This window comes from Filicampus tigris, chromosome 3, assembly GCF_054856515.1.
Source record: "Filicampus tigris isolate MCC_2025a chromosome 3, RoL_Ftig_1.0, whole genome shotgun sequence".
Classification (NCBI taxonomy): Eukaryota; Metazoa; Chordata; class Actinopteri; order Syngnathiformes; family Syngnathidae; genus Filicampus; species Filicampus tigris.
This window is the reverse complement of record NC_141219.1, coordinates 26,095,033-26,107,585: the sequence shown is the minus strand read 5'-3', so window position 1 is coordinate 26,107,585 and position 12,553 is coordinate 26,095,033. Positions and strand designations below refer to the sequence as shown.

At 40.2% G+C, this 12,553-nt stretch overlaps 1 protein-coding gene across 2 annotated transcripts in view; it reads right to left on the bottom strand.

The window, feature by feature from the left end:
- golm2 (golgi membrane protein 2) overlaps positions 1-12,553 on the bottom strand; it is a 16,641-nt gene extending 4,088 nt beyond the window's left edge. For both annotated transcript variants that reach the window (XM_086025392.1, XM_086025393.1), the window contains exons 1-8: positions 11,483-12,553; positions 4,615-4,669; positions 4,402-4,504; positions 3,499-3,589; positions 3,210-3,327; positions 745-828; positions 368-646; positions 68-199 (exon numbers count right to left, since the gene is read on the bottom strand). In XM_086025392.1, the coding sequence (XP_085881518.1) occupies positions 68-199; positions 368-646; positions 745-828; positions 3,210-3,327; positions 3,499-3,589; positions 4,402-4,504; positions 4,615-4,669; positions 11,483-11,809 (1,189 nt within the window). In that variant the 5' untranslated portion in view covers positions 11,810-12,553. The remainder of the gene's footprint in view (positions 1-67; positions 200-367; positions 647-744; positions 829-3,209; positions 3,328-3,498; positions 3,590-4,401; positions 4,505-4,614; positions 4,670-11,482) is intronic.

Here is a 12,553-nt window from a genome sequence, read left to right as displayed (position 1 = left end):
AAGGTTATCTTACAGCATCCATTCAAAAGCAATTATTTAATAAAAATTTGTCTTTGGTCAAACTCACTTTGGTGGTGGTGGAGTGCCCCTGCTGGGACTTGCTCTTTGCGGTGTGCTTGTATGGGGTTGGGTACCTGGGCAGGGTTGGCAGGCAATGGAATCCCCTTCAAGCGTTCACCTGCACCTTTGACATCTGGGGCTGACAAGAAAAATAAATACATTTTCCTCATTGACTACAAAATTGCACAATTGACACCAAACCAGTCAAAAAGGTTTCCCCAATATATGCACATTATTTTTTATTGTACTTTTATTTTTTTTCAAATGATTGTAATCATCAACAGAATGGTTGGTGTGCAGAGTTTACCTCGAAGTTGTCGCTGCTGTTCACCCACTTCATCTGCTTTGATATCTGACTTGTTGTCTTCTTCAAATACGATTGGTTTGTCTGCTGGGTTGATGACACCTGGGGCGGCAATTACAGCTGCCTGGCCTTCCCCTCTGTCCTGCTGGAGCCGGGGTTGGTCGAGAGATAAGCCCTGTACCCCTGGGCCATCAGCTGCCCCAACACCCTGTCCAGCACCAGCACCCACAACCACATCAGGGGCTTCATCACGCTTCAAAGTGATGGCTGGCTTCTTCAATTCTGTCAAAAAAATCCAGAGGCAAAGTGAGAAATAAGATCCAGCTAAGAACATGGTAGATGTTAGATATTTCCACATATAAACCAACTGAATTACTTACCAAATTGCACTTCATCAAGTTTTCCCACCTCACTGTCTTCAATACCAGGCATGCCAGCATCACTGCCTGGCTTACCCATAACATCTGTCAGAGAATATGGAAAGATGTCCATTTTTGACATTGACATTAATTACAATAACTTTGATAAAATAATACATTTTATTTATTTTTTTAAAACATATGCAAACACAAAAATGTTTAAAACAATTTTACACACACATTTTTATCCTTTATTTTATCTATTTATATATTCAGCACTGTACAAAATAAAGTATAGGGGTGCCAAAAGGGTTGTTGTTTATTACTTAAAGGGACACTTGAATAATGGCACTTCTATAATAGGTCTGTATGGAAAAAATGATGTCAACATTAAAGTGCACCGCCTCCCCCTGAAAAACTCAGTAGTGATTTAATGCTTTTTTTTTTAATGACTCCAATGAAACACATCTTAATGATGCCCATAATTATGGGCGTGGCCTGCTTTTTCCACATCCCAGCCTGACTACATCAGTTCAGGAAGACATCAGTTAGGGAAAGAAGCAAGCATTGTAATACTGTTACCTAGCCCTTTTTATCACGTTCTGTTGTCGCTTAGCGTCTGAAAATAGTGACCAATGGTTCCCAAAATACTCGTGCATTTCAATCTGTGAAAATTTAAAAGCCATCAGCACAATATTTTGCCTTTTATTGACATGAAATGTTAGCCCCTATGAGGAAATCCTATTATCACCTCAGCAAAATTGAAAATATTGTGCCGATCATTTTTATATATTTACAGGTTGAAGTGGACAAGAGTAGGAATGTGCATATCAGTTTTGGTGGCGATTGGTTGAAGTTTTCAGACATTTAGCAACGATAACATTTTTGTTAGAGTTCATAGGCAGGCAACAATGAGAAACCCGCAACTAGCAGGCTAACACCACTGCTGATGTCAGGGAAGCACTTAGCGTTCAGCCGCTGATGAAGCCAAGGTCAGGATTTTTCACTAATAAGCTCAAATGCAATCAGCACATGCTTGACTGCTAGATAAATGGCATGAATTGTGATTAGCCTCATGTCACTTGCTTGGGCTAGCTCTATCGCCGCTAGCCTTAATAGATTTTTACCAGAGGATGCAGGACCACGGAATAAAACAACAAGGGCAATGATGCAATGTGATGCTTTATAACCAAATTATTTTGTCCAGTAAAAGGCGGACAACAAATGTGTGTTCATGAGAACTTTATTCATCTTTTAGGACAACATGCACCAAAATTAATACACTTCACGGCACTTCGCCATTACTGTTGTATCACTTGTGGGAATGCAGCATACGACTGGTCCCACTGAAGCGTAGCTAATGGTAAGTGACGTTTTTAATCATTTGATTTTATTTGATTCTATGCTGGTCCATTAAAATGTCTTCACCTGAAAAGTGTCAGGTGTCACTAAAAATGTTCGGGACCGCTGCAAATATGTTGCGCATTGTTGGAATCAGAACTGGGCATACCGCCTATGTGACGAACCGGTCCACCTATGACGGACGCCCATTTTGCAGGCGATAAATGGGAAATGATAAAAAAAAAAAAAAAAAAAGACGGATTAAGCATAAACGGAAGTGGATTTTTGCCTGTTTATGTAACCATCTATTTTCAGATGATTAGACGGATCAAAATTAAGCTGTAGTTGGTCGCAGTTTGTAGTCGCAGTTTTTCCGGCCAGACAAAATGGCGGATAAACTGTTGGCGGAAGGCGATAAACGGAACGCAAATTTTTAGTAAAATGCAGAGCTCTAGTTGGAATGTCAGTATTGTAATATATTTCACTAATTTTGTAATTACTTTTGTCTTTGAAGCATTCATATATAAATGTGTGCATTTGCAATGCCTTGATTTTAGTGAGTTTAGTACGGGGTCATAGCCTTGAATGCAAATGTACATTATAAAGATGCTAAATATTAAATGATCACTAAAACGTGACGTACTATATAATGGATATACAGTATGGCGCTAGTTCTACTTCTGACAGGGCCACCACAACCTGGGCTCATCGAATGTTGACCAACATGATCGGACCAATCAACGTCCTTTGAGGAGACAAAGGTAGCAGCTATGATTTAGATTTGAAACGAGTGAAAAGTGACGACAAGCGTATTAATAAACAATTATGCCCCAACCCCCGAGAAAACGTGCACTGGTGGCGCCATGGCATTTCTTCAAAATGTTTTCCTTTTATTTTGTTATAAGAGCACAAATAACAGTTTGACAATGTCATACCTCCCACAACGCACAAAAAGGAATCAAACTATTTTTGCCTTGACAGCTTGTTGACTGTGGCACTAACATGCCTACTATGCATCTAATTTCTGCATAATGCAAAATATTATTTTTTCACTTTTGAGATTTTTATGAAAATAGCAGCCATTGTCCAATCTATTCATTTTGGCGCTTTCCTGAATGTAAAGTGTTTGTGGTTATCATCAGTACCTTTCAAATCTGTGTTGTCACGCCTGTGAGTTGCCACTGTATGGCGCTCTTCAGCCAGACCCAGAGCTCCCTCAGCATGTCTTCCAGCCACTACACCCTTTTGGCCATCAATTGCATTCTAAAAATGTGCCAGAAGGCAGACAAAATTACACATTAGGAATTAAACACAAGCCAAAAGAAAAATACAACAAAATAAATAAATGATATAGTGTGCAATATACAGTAAAAGTAGATATCTGGAGACAGATTGTTTAATTCACTATGGATTAATATATGAGCAAGTTCTAACCCGTCTTAGCTTTACAGCTTCCTCTTCTAGAGTCTTCTTGGATTCTTCATACTCAATTTTCAACTGTGCAATCTGACGTCCACACTGTAAACTAGGGAATGCACATTACATGCATGCACGTGTCAATCAAAGATAATACATGACGATAACTAACAGCAATGAACAAAATCTAATAAAACAGATTAGGGTGGGTAATAAATGAGAAAGCTATATCATAATAATATATATATTATATATAATAATAATTGTCAATAATTGAGCATTACAGTGGTGACATTGGAGCAACCTCAACACTGTAGCATCATTGCTTTTCGCTCTCAAAATGTACACAAGAAATGGTTTCAGGGAGTCATCTATTCATTCATTCGTTCGTTCATTTTAGTTTCTCAAGCAGTGCAGAAAATGGCAAGGAAGTTCTTAAAGGGGGAAGTCAACCCAAAAATGTTCTTTAGAAGAATATGTTCCATGCCCTTCCACTAGTGAAAACATGGCATTCTGATCAATATTGCGTTTATGAAATAGGAGTTAAGCAGTAAAATCCACCCATTTTTGTCCATGTCAGGGTGTGGTCATTTTGCCACTTGCTATTAACTGTCATAGTTGCTCAAGGCTCATGTAGCAACCAATCATGACTCAGCTTCAGAAAACAGGTGAGCCATGATTGGTCGTTTCCTGAGCAACTGTGATATCATTTCCAGTCGAAACAAGTGACAAAATGGCCAGCCCCTGAGATGGCTAAAAACGGGGCGATTTTGCTGCTTAACTCATATTCCACGAACGCGATGTTAATCAGAATGCCGTGTTTTGACTAGTCGAGGCTCGTCGAACGTATAGTAAAGAAATGTAAAACAATGAAGGGTGACTTCCACTTTAAGAAAGACAAAGCAGAAGTCATGAGCATACCTTTCATATTCCAGCTTTCTCTCCAAGGTGGTTCTATTCTTTTTAACTTCTCTTAGCTGATCTTCCTGTTTCATAAATTCCTGCTTCAAATCATTCAGTTGCTCTATCCACACACAAATACATGTTATTTATTAATTCATAGTAGCTGGTACCCCAGGCATAAACAGGTTATTTAGGTCTTCTAAATTTGATCATGCCATTTGCTGGATTTACCTTTCAGCCTTTGGATTTCTGTCATTTGAGCTGAGAGGTCACCCTGCATCTTAACCTAGACAGAGAATAAAAAGTTAGAAGAAAGGACACTGGTTTTATTCCATATTATTATCATTTACTAGTATGTTTGTGGTGCTTTACAGATTAAATGTCCCATCTGGAGCTCAAGAAAAGATTGTCTCAAATCTTGACAATTACAAGCCGATTATTATTCTTATCCCCAGTTCAAACGATGGCATCGCAAAATGGGCTGATGGTTATATTTTTTATTTTGTGTCTGTTTCTCCACCCACATGAGGCCATGTTGGAAAATGTTTATTATTTATCAATTCCAATTATATATTTCTTCAAGCAATGGCACTACTGTATAGTATTATAGGTAGGTCTTCCAGTTGATGGCAGAAGGTACAATAAACCTGATGCCATTCATAGAATTATAATGTCAAGGCTTCCTGCAAGTATACATATCAGCTTTGTGTTCAAGTAAAAGGGCCTGATCACACTGAGTGAGTACATTTCTGAGTATATTGAAACTAGATTATCATTGATTCAGTATTTATTCCTTATGTGGCAGTTTTGTTTGGTGGTTTGCCATGAGATTTGTCTAATGTAAAATGGGGGGCCCTGTAGGAGTGTGCATCCATCCAATAAAAGAAGTTTTGATATATGCACATTCATACATGGGGTATGCTATAATTCTAGAATGGTACATTTTAAAATGGAACAATTTGATTCGGTTCGATTCAGTTGGATTATGATTTGATTCAATATGGTACGGCTTTATCTTTTGTCATGTTATTAATCGACAACAACATGTCAAACTGGGGTGCCCAAGTCCAGTCGTCAGGAGACCCTTATCCAGCCTGTTTTAGGTGTATCCCTATTCCAACACACCTGATCCAAATGATCAGCTCATTAGCAAGGTTTGCAAAAGCCTGATAGAGATTCTTATGATTTGAATCAGGTGTGTTGGAATAGGGATACACCTAAAACAGGCTGGATAAGGGGCTCTTGAGGACTGGACTTGGGCACCCCTGATGTAAAAGATGTCCAAAGACCAAACTACTCAAGTTAATTAAATTCAAAGAAACACATGGTGTATGTCTCATAACAGATGATTCAATACATATCTTGATAAATGTGTGCGATACGATTCCTCCATCCATCCATTATCGATACCGCTTATCCTCACAAGGCTCGCGGGGCGTGCTGGAGCCTATCCCAGCTGTCGATACGATTCAATAATGGTATATTTTAAAAAGTAGTGATTGATGAGTTTGATTACCATATTTTCCGGACTATAAGCCACACCCAATCTACTTGAATTTTTTTTTTTTTTTTTAAATGAAAAAAAACATATAAACCACACCTTTATATAAGACACACCTATACATGTTAAAAAATTGATATTTACTGCATTTACAGAACGATTTTGAACTGTAAATGTATTGATTTACAGATTGGGATTTGATGGATTTACGCCTCTGTTAGGCAATGCGAACCCCCCGACATGGTTCCCACCCTTATAAATACTTGTTATGCAACAAATTTAACTTTGAAAATTAAAATGCAAAATGAAGAATAAATGGCAAGCTGCAGGCTGTGAGAGGAACGTGAGCTTCAACCGCGGCAGCGGACGATTACGACGGAACGTTCAATAATAACGACGTTAAAGTTGTCATTTTTATCCTACAATTGACTTTCCCTAACTACAATGCATTTTATCCAAAGGTACAATCCTGGTGTAATGCAATTTTAAACGCTTTCTACTACTAAAGCCGGGAGCGTTGTTGCGTGTTTCTCCCTTTAAATCCGGGAGAGTGTATACGCCATTTTCTTTTTTAATCCAATTCCCTGTCTCTTAGCCAATGAAATACATCAGAATATTATGTGACGGTGTCGTGAGTTGTCAGAGGATATCCGGAATTTTTTCGAGGAGTAATGGCGGCACAGCCGATCCCGGGAGCTCTGCTAGCAGCAGTGATATAGGCGACACACACGCGGACTTAAAGCCGTGAAACCATCCAAACGTGATATATGTTCGTAGACAATGATGATATCAACGTCAAGAGAATACAGCATGGTAATTACCACTAGATTTTTGAAAATTAGAAATAGTGCTTCATTTGCATCAGATTAATAAACTCGGGCGTGTGTGAAAGCCATGTGTCTAAAATTCTTTGGGAATTATGTTTCTGTTACAGGGGCTGAGATATTAATTATTTTGTAGGTGGCAAAAATGTCAGGTTTTCAAGGGTGACTCCAAAGACAACCGTTGGTTTTAGAGAGATGTCTCACGAGGGGCTTCGGGCTTTAATGGGCTAAGTGCGAGCTTGGGCCCGGAGAAGCCGTTGGCGTGTAGGTTGATAAATGACTCTCACGCTCTCTCTCTCACTCACTCACTGTCTCTCACTCACTCACTGTCTCTCACTCACTCACTGTCTCTCACTCACTCACTGTCTCTCACTCACTCACTGTCTCTCACTCACTCACTGTCTCTCACTCACTCACTGTCTCTCACTCACTCACTGTCTCTCTCTCACTCACTGTCTCTCGCTAAAATCACGGTTCGGTTTCTTGAAACTTCGATTCGGTATATTTTTGGTACAAAAAAAAACAGATTTTTTTCAAAATATATATATTTCTTTTGAAAAGATGACAAGTAAACGGTACATTTTTTAGAAAAAAATTAAAAGTGAACCATTCGGGTCATATTCTAAGAAATTACACCAGAACAAAAAAAATACACTAACAATTAAGATCTCTTAATTTTCTAAACTATTAAGACACTGAAATTTTTGAACACTCAGCAGCAACAGCCTATGACAGACTAAGTATTCAAGTTAAAGGCAAGTTGTCATTACAGTACATGTATACACTTTTTGTGATGAAAAAAATACATAATAGTTACAATTATTGCTAACTATATTAAAACTGTTTTAATAATAACAGAAATACAGTAACTTTAAAAAGTCTATCAATTTATATACACTTTTTAGGCATTGAAATCTTTGAATGTTCAACAGCATATGATAAATCTTTTGGGCTAAAAAGACCTCTTTCTTCCTCATGGAAGAAACATTTACAGTTGGATGATGCCGTTTTGTGTGTTATTATGTTAAACGTGCTACCTGCAACATAGCCGCCGATCTACATGTAGCAATGTCGGCACACAACTTTGGGACTTGTCCACACACCTTTCCCCATCTGCGATTTTAACAGGAAAGCCAAAATGTTCCCAAACAGGAAACCGCAGTGCACGGGGAGATCCTTCGGGCTCTGGCTTGTTTGCGTATGCCATAATAATGCCATTTATCCATCTATTTATGATTTATCACGGCTTCTGGCGTACTGGCTCATCTTCTGTTCCCTCACTCCCCTATGCGTGCAACACTCACGTCAGTGTGAAAACTCGCCTACTCTTACGTCAACCCGCACTAATAATAAAAACTGATCAGAAAAAAAGGACCGAAAATCTGTACCATTGAGTATGGGTATCAAATTCCCCAGATACCGAGAATCGGAACAGAACCGGTTCAAATGTGAAAGAAACCCATCCCGGAATAACAATATTGAAGGTAATTCTAAAACATTTACCGGTATTTCAGTCAGTATGTGGAATTGTTATCCCTTTGCATTAATCAGTTCCCAAGAAGTAGCAATCAGCTTCAAAAAGGTTGGTGTCCTCAATTGGACTCAGGCCATGCTCAGAAACTACTAGGATGCATGAAGAGGTGTCAAAATTAAACAATCGATTAGTAAATTAATCAACACATATTTTAATAAAAGAGTAATAATTTAGAGCCATTTTTTTTTAACTTATACATTTCCTAATCCTCTGATTTCAGCCTCTCAACAGTAATTGTTCTGATTTCTGTAGTCCTTTATGAAGGCAGACTGATTATCTTGTGTGTTTATTCAAAATAAGACATTTGCAAACATCTGCTATTTGGAAAACAATGACCAAACCATAACTGAATCAGTTTCAAAACGGTTGGTAAGGACATCAATCCCGCTTGCGTAATATTGCTTGATTGTTGTTCATTTTATGCATTTATTTTTTTACATCACTAAACAAAACCAAATAATCAATACATTCTTAATAAACTAAATCAGGGAAAACATGCTTTTGCAATACACTTTAATGCCGAATGCAATTTTATCCGCTGAAACCGATGGAATAATTGATTCTAAAAATTATTTGATTGTGACAGCCAGAGATACATGAGATAGCAAAGGACTGGCTGGGCCAAATTGGCAGCACAAGACATGAGAATGGTTCTAATGCTACCTTCACACCAAATGCGGATGAAGCGTTCAGAGTTGCTTGATTCGCTCGAGTTTGACCGCAGGAAATTTGAATCTTGAATGCTGCAGCCGCTCATTCGCTCACAGCGTAGAGGCGAGGGGCTTCGCTTGGTAGTAGACCACGACAGCATTTTTCAACATCGCAATCAAATGTCCGACACACTATGCTAATGCTAACAATATTGCTGTCATGGTAAAGTTCAAGAACTGTAAAAAAAAAAAAAAAAAAGCAGCAGAGTAAACAGACAGAACGCTGTGTGGCTGTGTGTGACATAGTATGCACGATGCTGATTGGCTGCCGCAGTATGCACGATGCTGATTGGCTGCCGCGAGGCGAAATGGGAAAAAAGTTTACTTGTGTTATATACGCCGAATGGAGCGAATGGGCGGATTTGCGGTGCTTCGCTCCACGTCCCACTGTTCCAAATGCATCATTCGCGCCGCCTCGCACGCAACCGCGCCCGCCTGCGCGAACTACATTGACTCCAATTCAAACGTGCCGCCAGAAACGCTCCCAACGGAATTGGTGTGAACGTATCATAAAGAGGCATGCAGATGAGATATACATATGAAAAATTGACATAAAACTATCTGTATTTAGTGATGTCGATAATGCTATGACCACTTTTCTGGTAATTATTATTTCCATACCGGAGTTGAATTACTTATCGAAGTCACTGTGTGTTCCTATCCTTGTCATTTACCTTAGTACAAACTAGTATTTTATAGTATTGTGGTGGTGATGAGTCGCTAGGACAAGAGACACATTTTACGCTTAGCATACAATCGCGACTCGCTTCCAGTAGCAAGCAACGAGTGAGCTGACTAAACACGCCACAACATTCATTCATGGTACAGTACTTACAAATTGAAGCCACACAACAAATTGTACAACATAAAGGGAACTATTCATGTGATAAAGAGGAACACTAGCTCTGTCCCAGCCACTATGACAACACAAAACTGTACAACTGTTGACACACCCCGCAGTAGAGAGTTTCCAAGGTGAGCACAAGGCAGGCCAGCCCCCTCAGAACAAACTTATTTTAATGGGGCTCTAAAAGGAGGGTGAAAAGTGTACTGTAGTTATTGATCCTTGGAGTATTCTTGTTTTCTAAAATCTTGTTACATTTTAAGACGCACGGTAAATTGGTAAAAATATGGTTTGAAATTTGTGGAAAAGTCTTTTTTAATAGATAAAGCACAGGCTCATCACAATAGAGCCATACAGATTAAATGTGTGAAAAAAAAATTGTTACAGTAAGAGGGAAATGTGACTAAATATTATGAAAAATGTCATCATGGAACATCGTGTATATGGAGCTGAAAAAACAAAGCTCATGGCTCATTGAAGGTGCCCCAACCTTTAACAAACTTGGTACAACACCAACAAGGAAGTCCATGCCTTTGTTTGTCAATCCAGCTGTTGGCGTGTAAGGTGCGGGGATGGAAAATGTTTACTTGGGCTTATAGTGTAGGTCTACATCAGAAGAGTGAATTTGTGATCTACTGGTAAAACAGCTGTACAGTTGGAGGAATAATGTACTCCATAAAACAAATCATGTGACATCAAAATGGCAACAGTTTGTTTGTTTTCCAATATAAGAACATATATAGTCCGCAAAAGCTGTGTTAGACAAAGTATCAGGCAAATAAAAGGAATACCTATCTGTACACGGATCTGGGCATTCTGCCTATGTGACGGACCGTTCTGTCTATCCGCCTATGACGGACGCCCATTTTGTAGGCAATAAAAGATAGACGGAAACTTAGAAAAATAAACGGACTAAGTATAGTCGGAAGCCCATTTTTTCCATCTATCTAATCGTCTATCGTCTATTTATGCGTCGAGGCTTCAATGGCCACGGCGAGGCTTCCGTTTCCCGCGACCGAGGCTTTTTGACAGCTTCTGGGTCCTAAAACGAGACCGTCTTATAGGGGATTACTTATTGTTCTGGCCGGACAAAAAGGCGGATAGACAGACGGCGGAAGGGTACCCCGGCTTCAGACGGAAGGCAATAAACGAACCAGGAAATTTTAGTAAAATGCCCAGCTCTGCCTGTACATGCTATTGTACTCCTAAGGTTACAGTGCGATTAAAATTACAATTTTGTCGACACAAAATGTCTAAATAAAGTTAGCAACATCATACACACCACTTGGTAAATACTCCTCCAAGCCAAAAATATTACATATTGATTGGATGGATTCATCCTGTGGGGAAAAAACATTCTTAGGAAATAAACTGCAAGTGTCATTGCAACTAGCAAAATTATTGAACTTGGAATTATTCGATTTTGAAAAATGTAGAAAAGGCCTCATATTTAACCACAAGTTTATACATATTTGAACTGCAGTAACTTTGCGTTAATCCTTCATAAAGTCAGTACAAGGGTGCAATTATTTAGTTGCTTGACAATCAAGCTCGGATTGGGTGGAATAAAATGTCACGCAATTACTGTAAACTTTTCCCAGTCAGGCAAGTAGTGTACTTGTACACTACTGCAGTAGTGTACTTGTGCTAAATCAAAAGGAGCACATGGCTGCCGGAAACACTCACTTTCTCGTCAGTGCACTTTTTGACGAGCGCATCTCGGGCCTGCAGCTTGCCCTCCATGACGTTGTAGTCTCCATCCTTCTTGTCCAGCTGCTTTCTGTGCGTGTCCACCTGCGCCATGAGCTCAGAGTTGCGCTTCTCCAGGCGGCTCCTCGCCGCGTCCGTGCGCTTCACCCGCGACTGCACTTCCACCAACTCATCCAGCAGGCGACCGTGCTTGTTGGACACGGTCCAGTAGTTGAACGCTAGTATAGCGATGATCGCCATAAGGAAGATGAGGAGGAAGGACGGGAGGCGGCCTCCTCGTCGGTTTGCGCCGAAGCCGATCATGTCCGAACAGAAATGAAAAGTGTCACTTCAGCTTTTAACCTTGTGGCTCAAAGAGAGTATTTCCCCCGTGTACGTGACATGCCGTGCGGATGCGGCAAGCGCTCAAAAACACAAAGCCCACGGGCAGATCATTAATGGTCAAGACGTCTCACATCCCTCACGCTTCACTGCCCGTCGTCTTCCTTCCGCATACTGGGCATCTTCCCCCCAAGTCCGCCCAATGTCAGCCCAAGAGGACGTGGCCTAGCCCAGCTGGCAGAGTGCAACACTGCACAGCAGACAGACGTGGAAGTGGATCTCTGCACGGCTCCGTGGCAGAGGCGCGAGGACGTGCAAATGATACAGCTAACTCTAGCTATGTAGCATTAGCGCACGGTTAGTTCTTTCCATCCAAATTCACGAAAGCGCCCCGTCGTTCTAACAGTTTTATTTCAGGGGTTTGGTGCAACAATTCAACACGAGTGTTGATTGTCTTCGACTGAGAATCAACGTTAGCCCCCCAAAACGCTACTGCAGTCCGACTCCAGACAGCCACTTCATTAGCTACAAACAATGAGTGGAAGCAAAATGCGAACACAATCGGCGCCTATTCCCTGCAACGTTCTGCGCGAGGTTAATTCCAACCCGAGCCGAAGTTAAACCCTACCAAACCTTCAGAATACGCGCTTTGGTTCACAGCGCTGTCTCCCAACGTCCGATTTCAGTCCAGAGAGTCGAGTTAACCCGAATGAACATAACACTCTA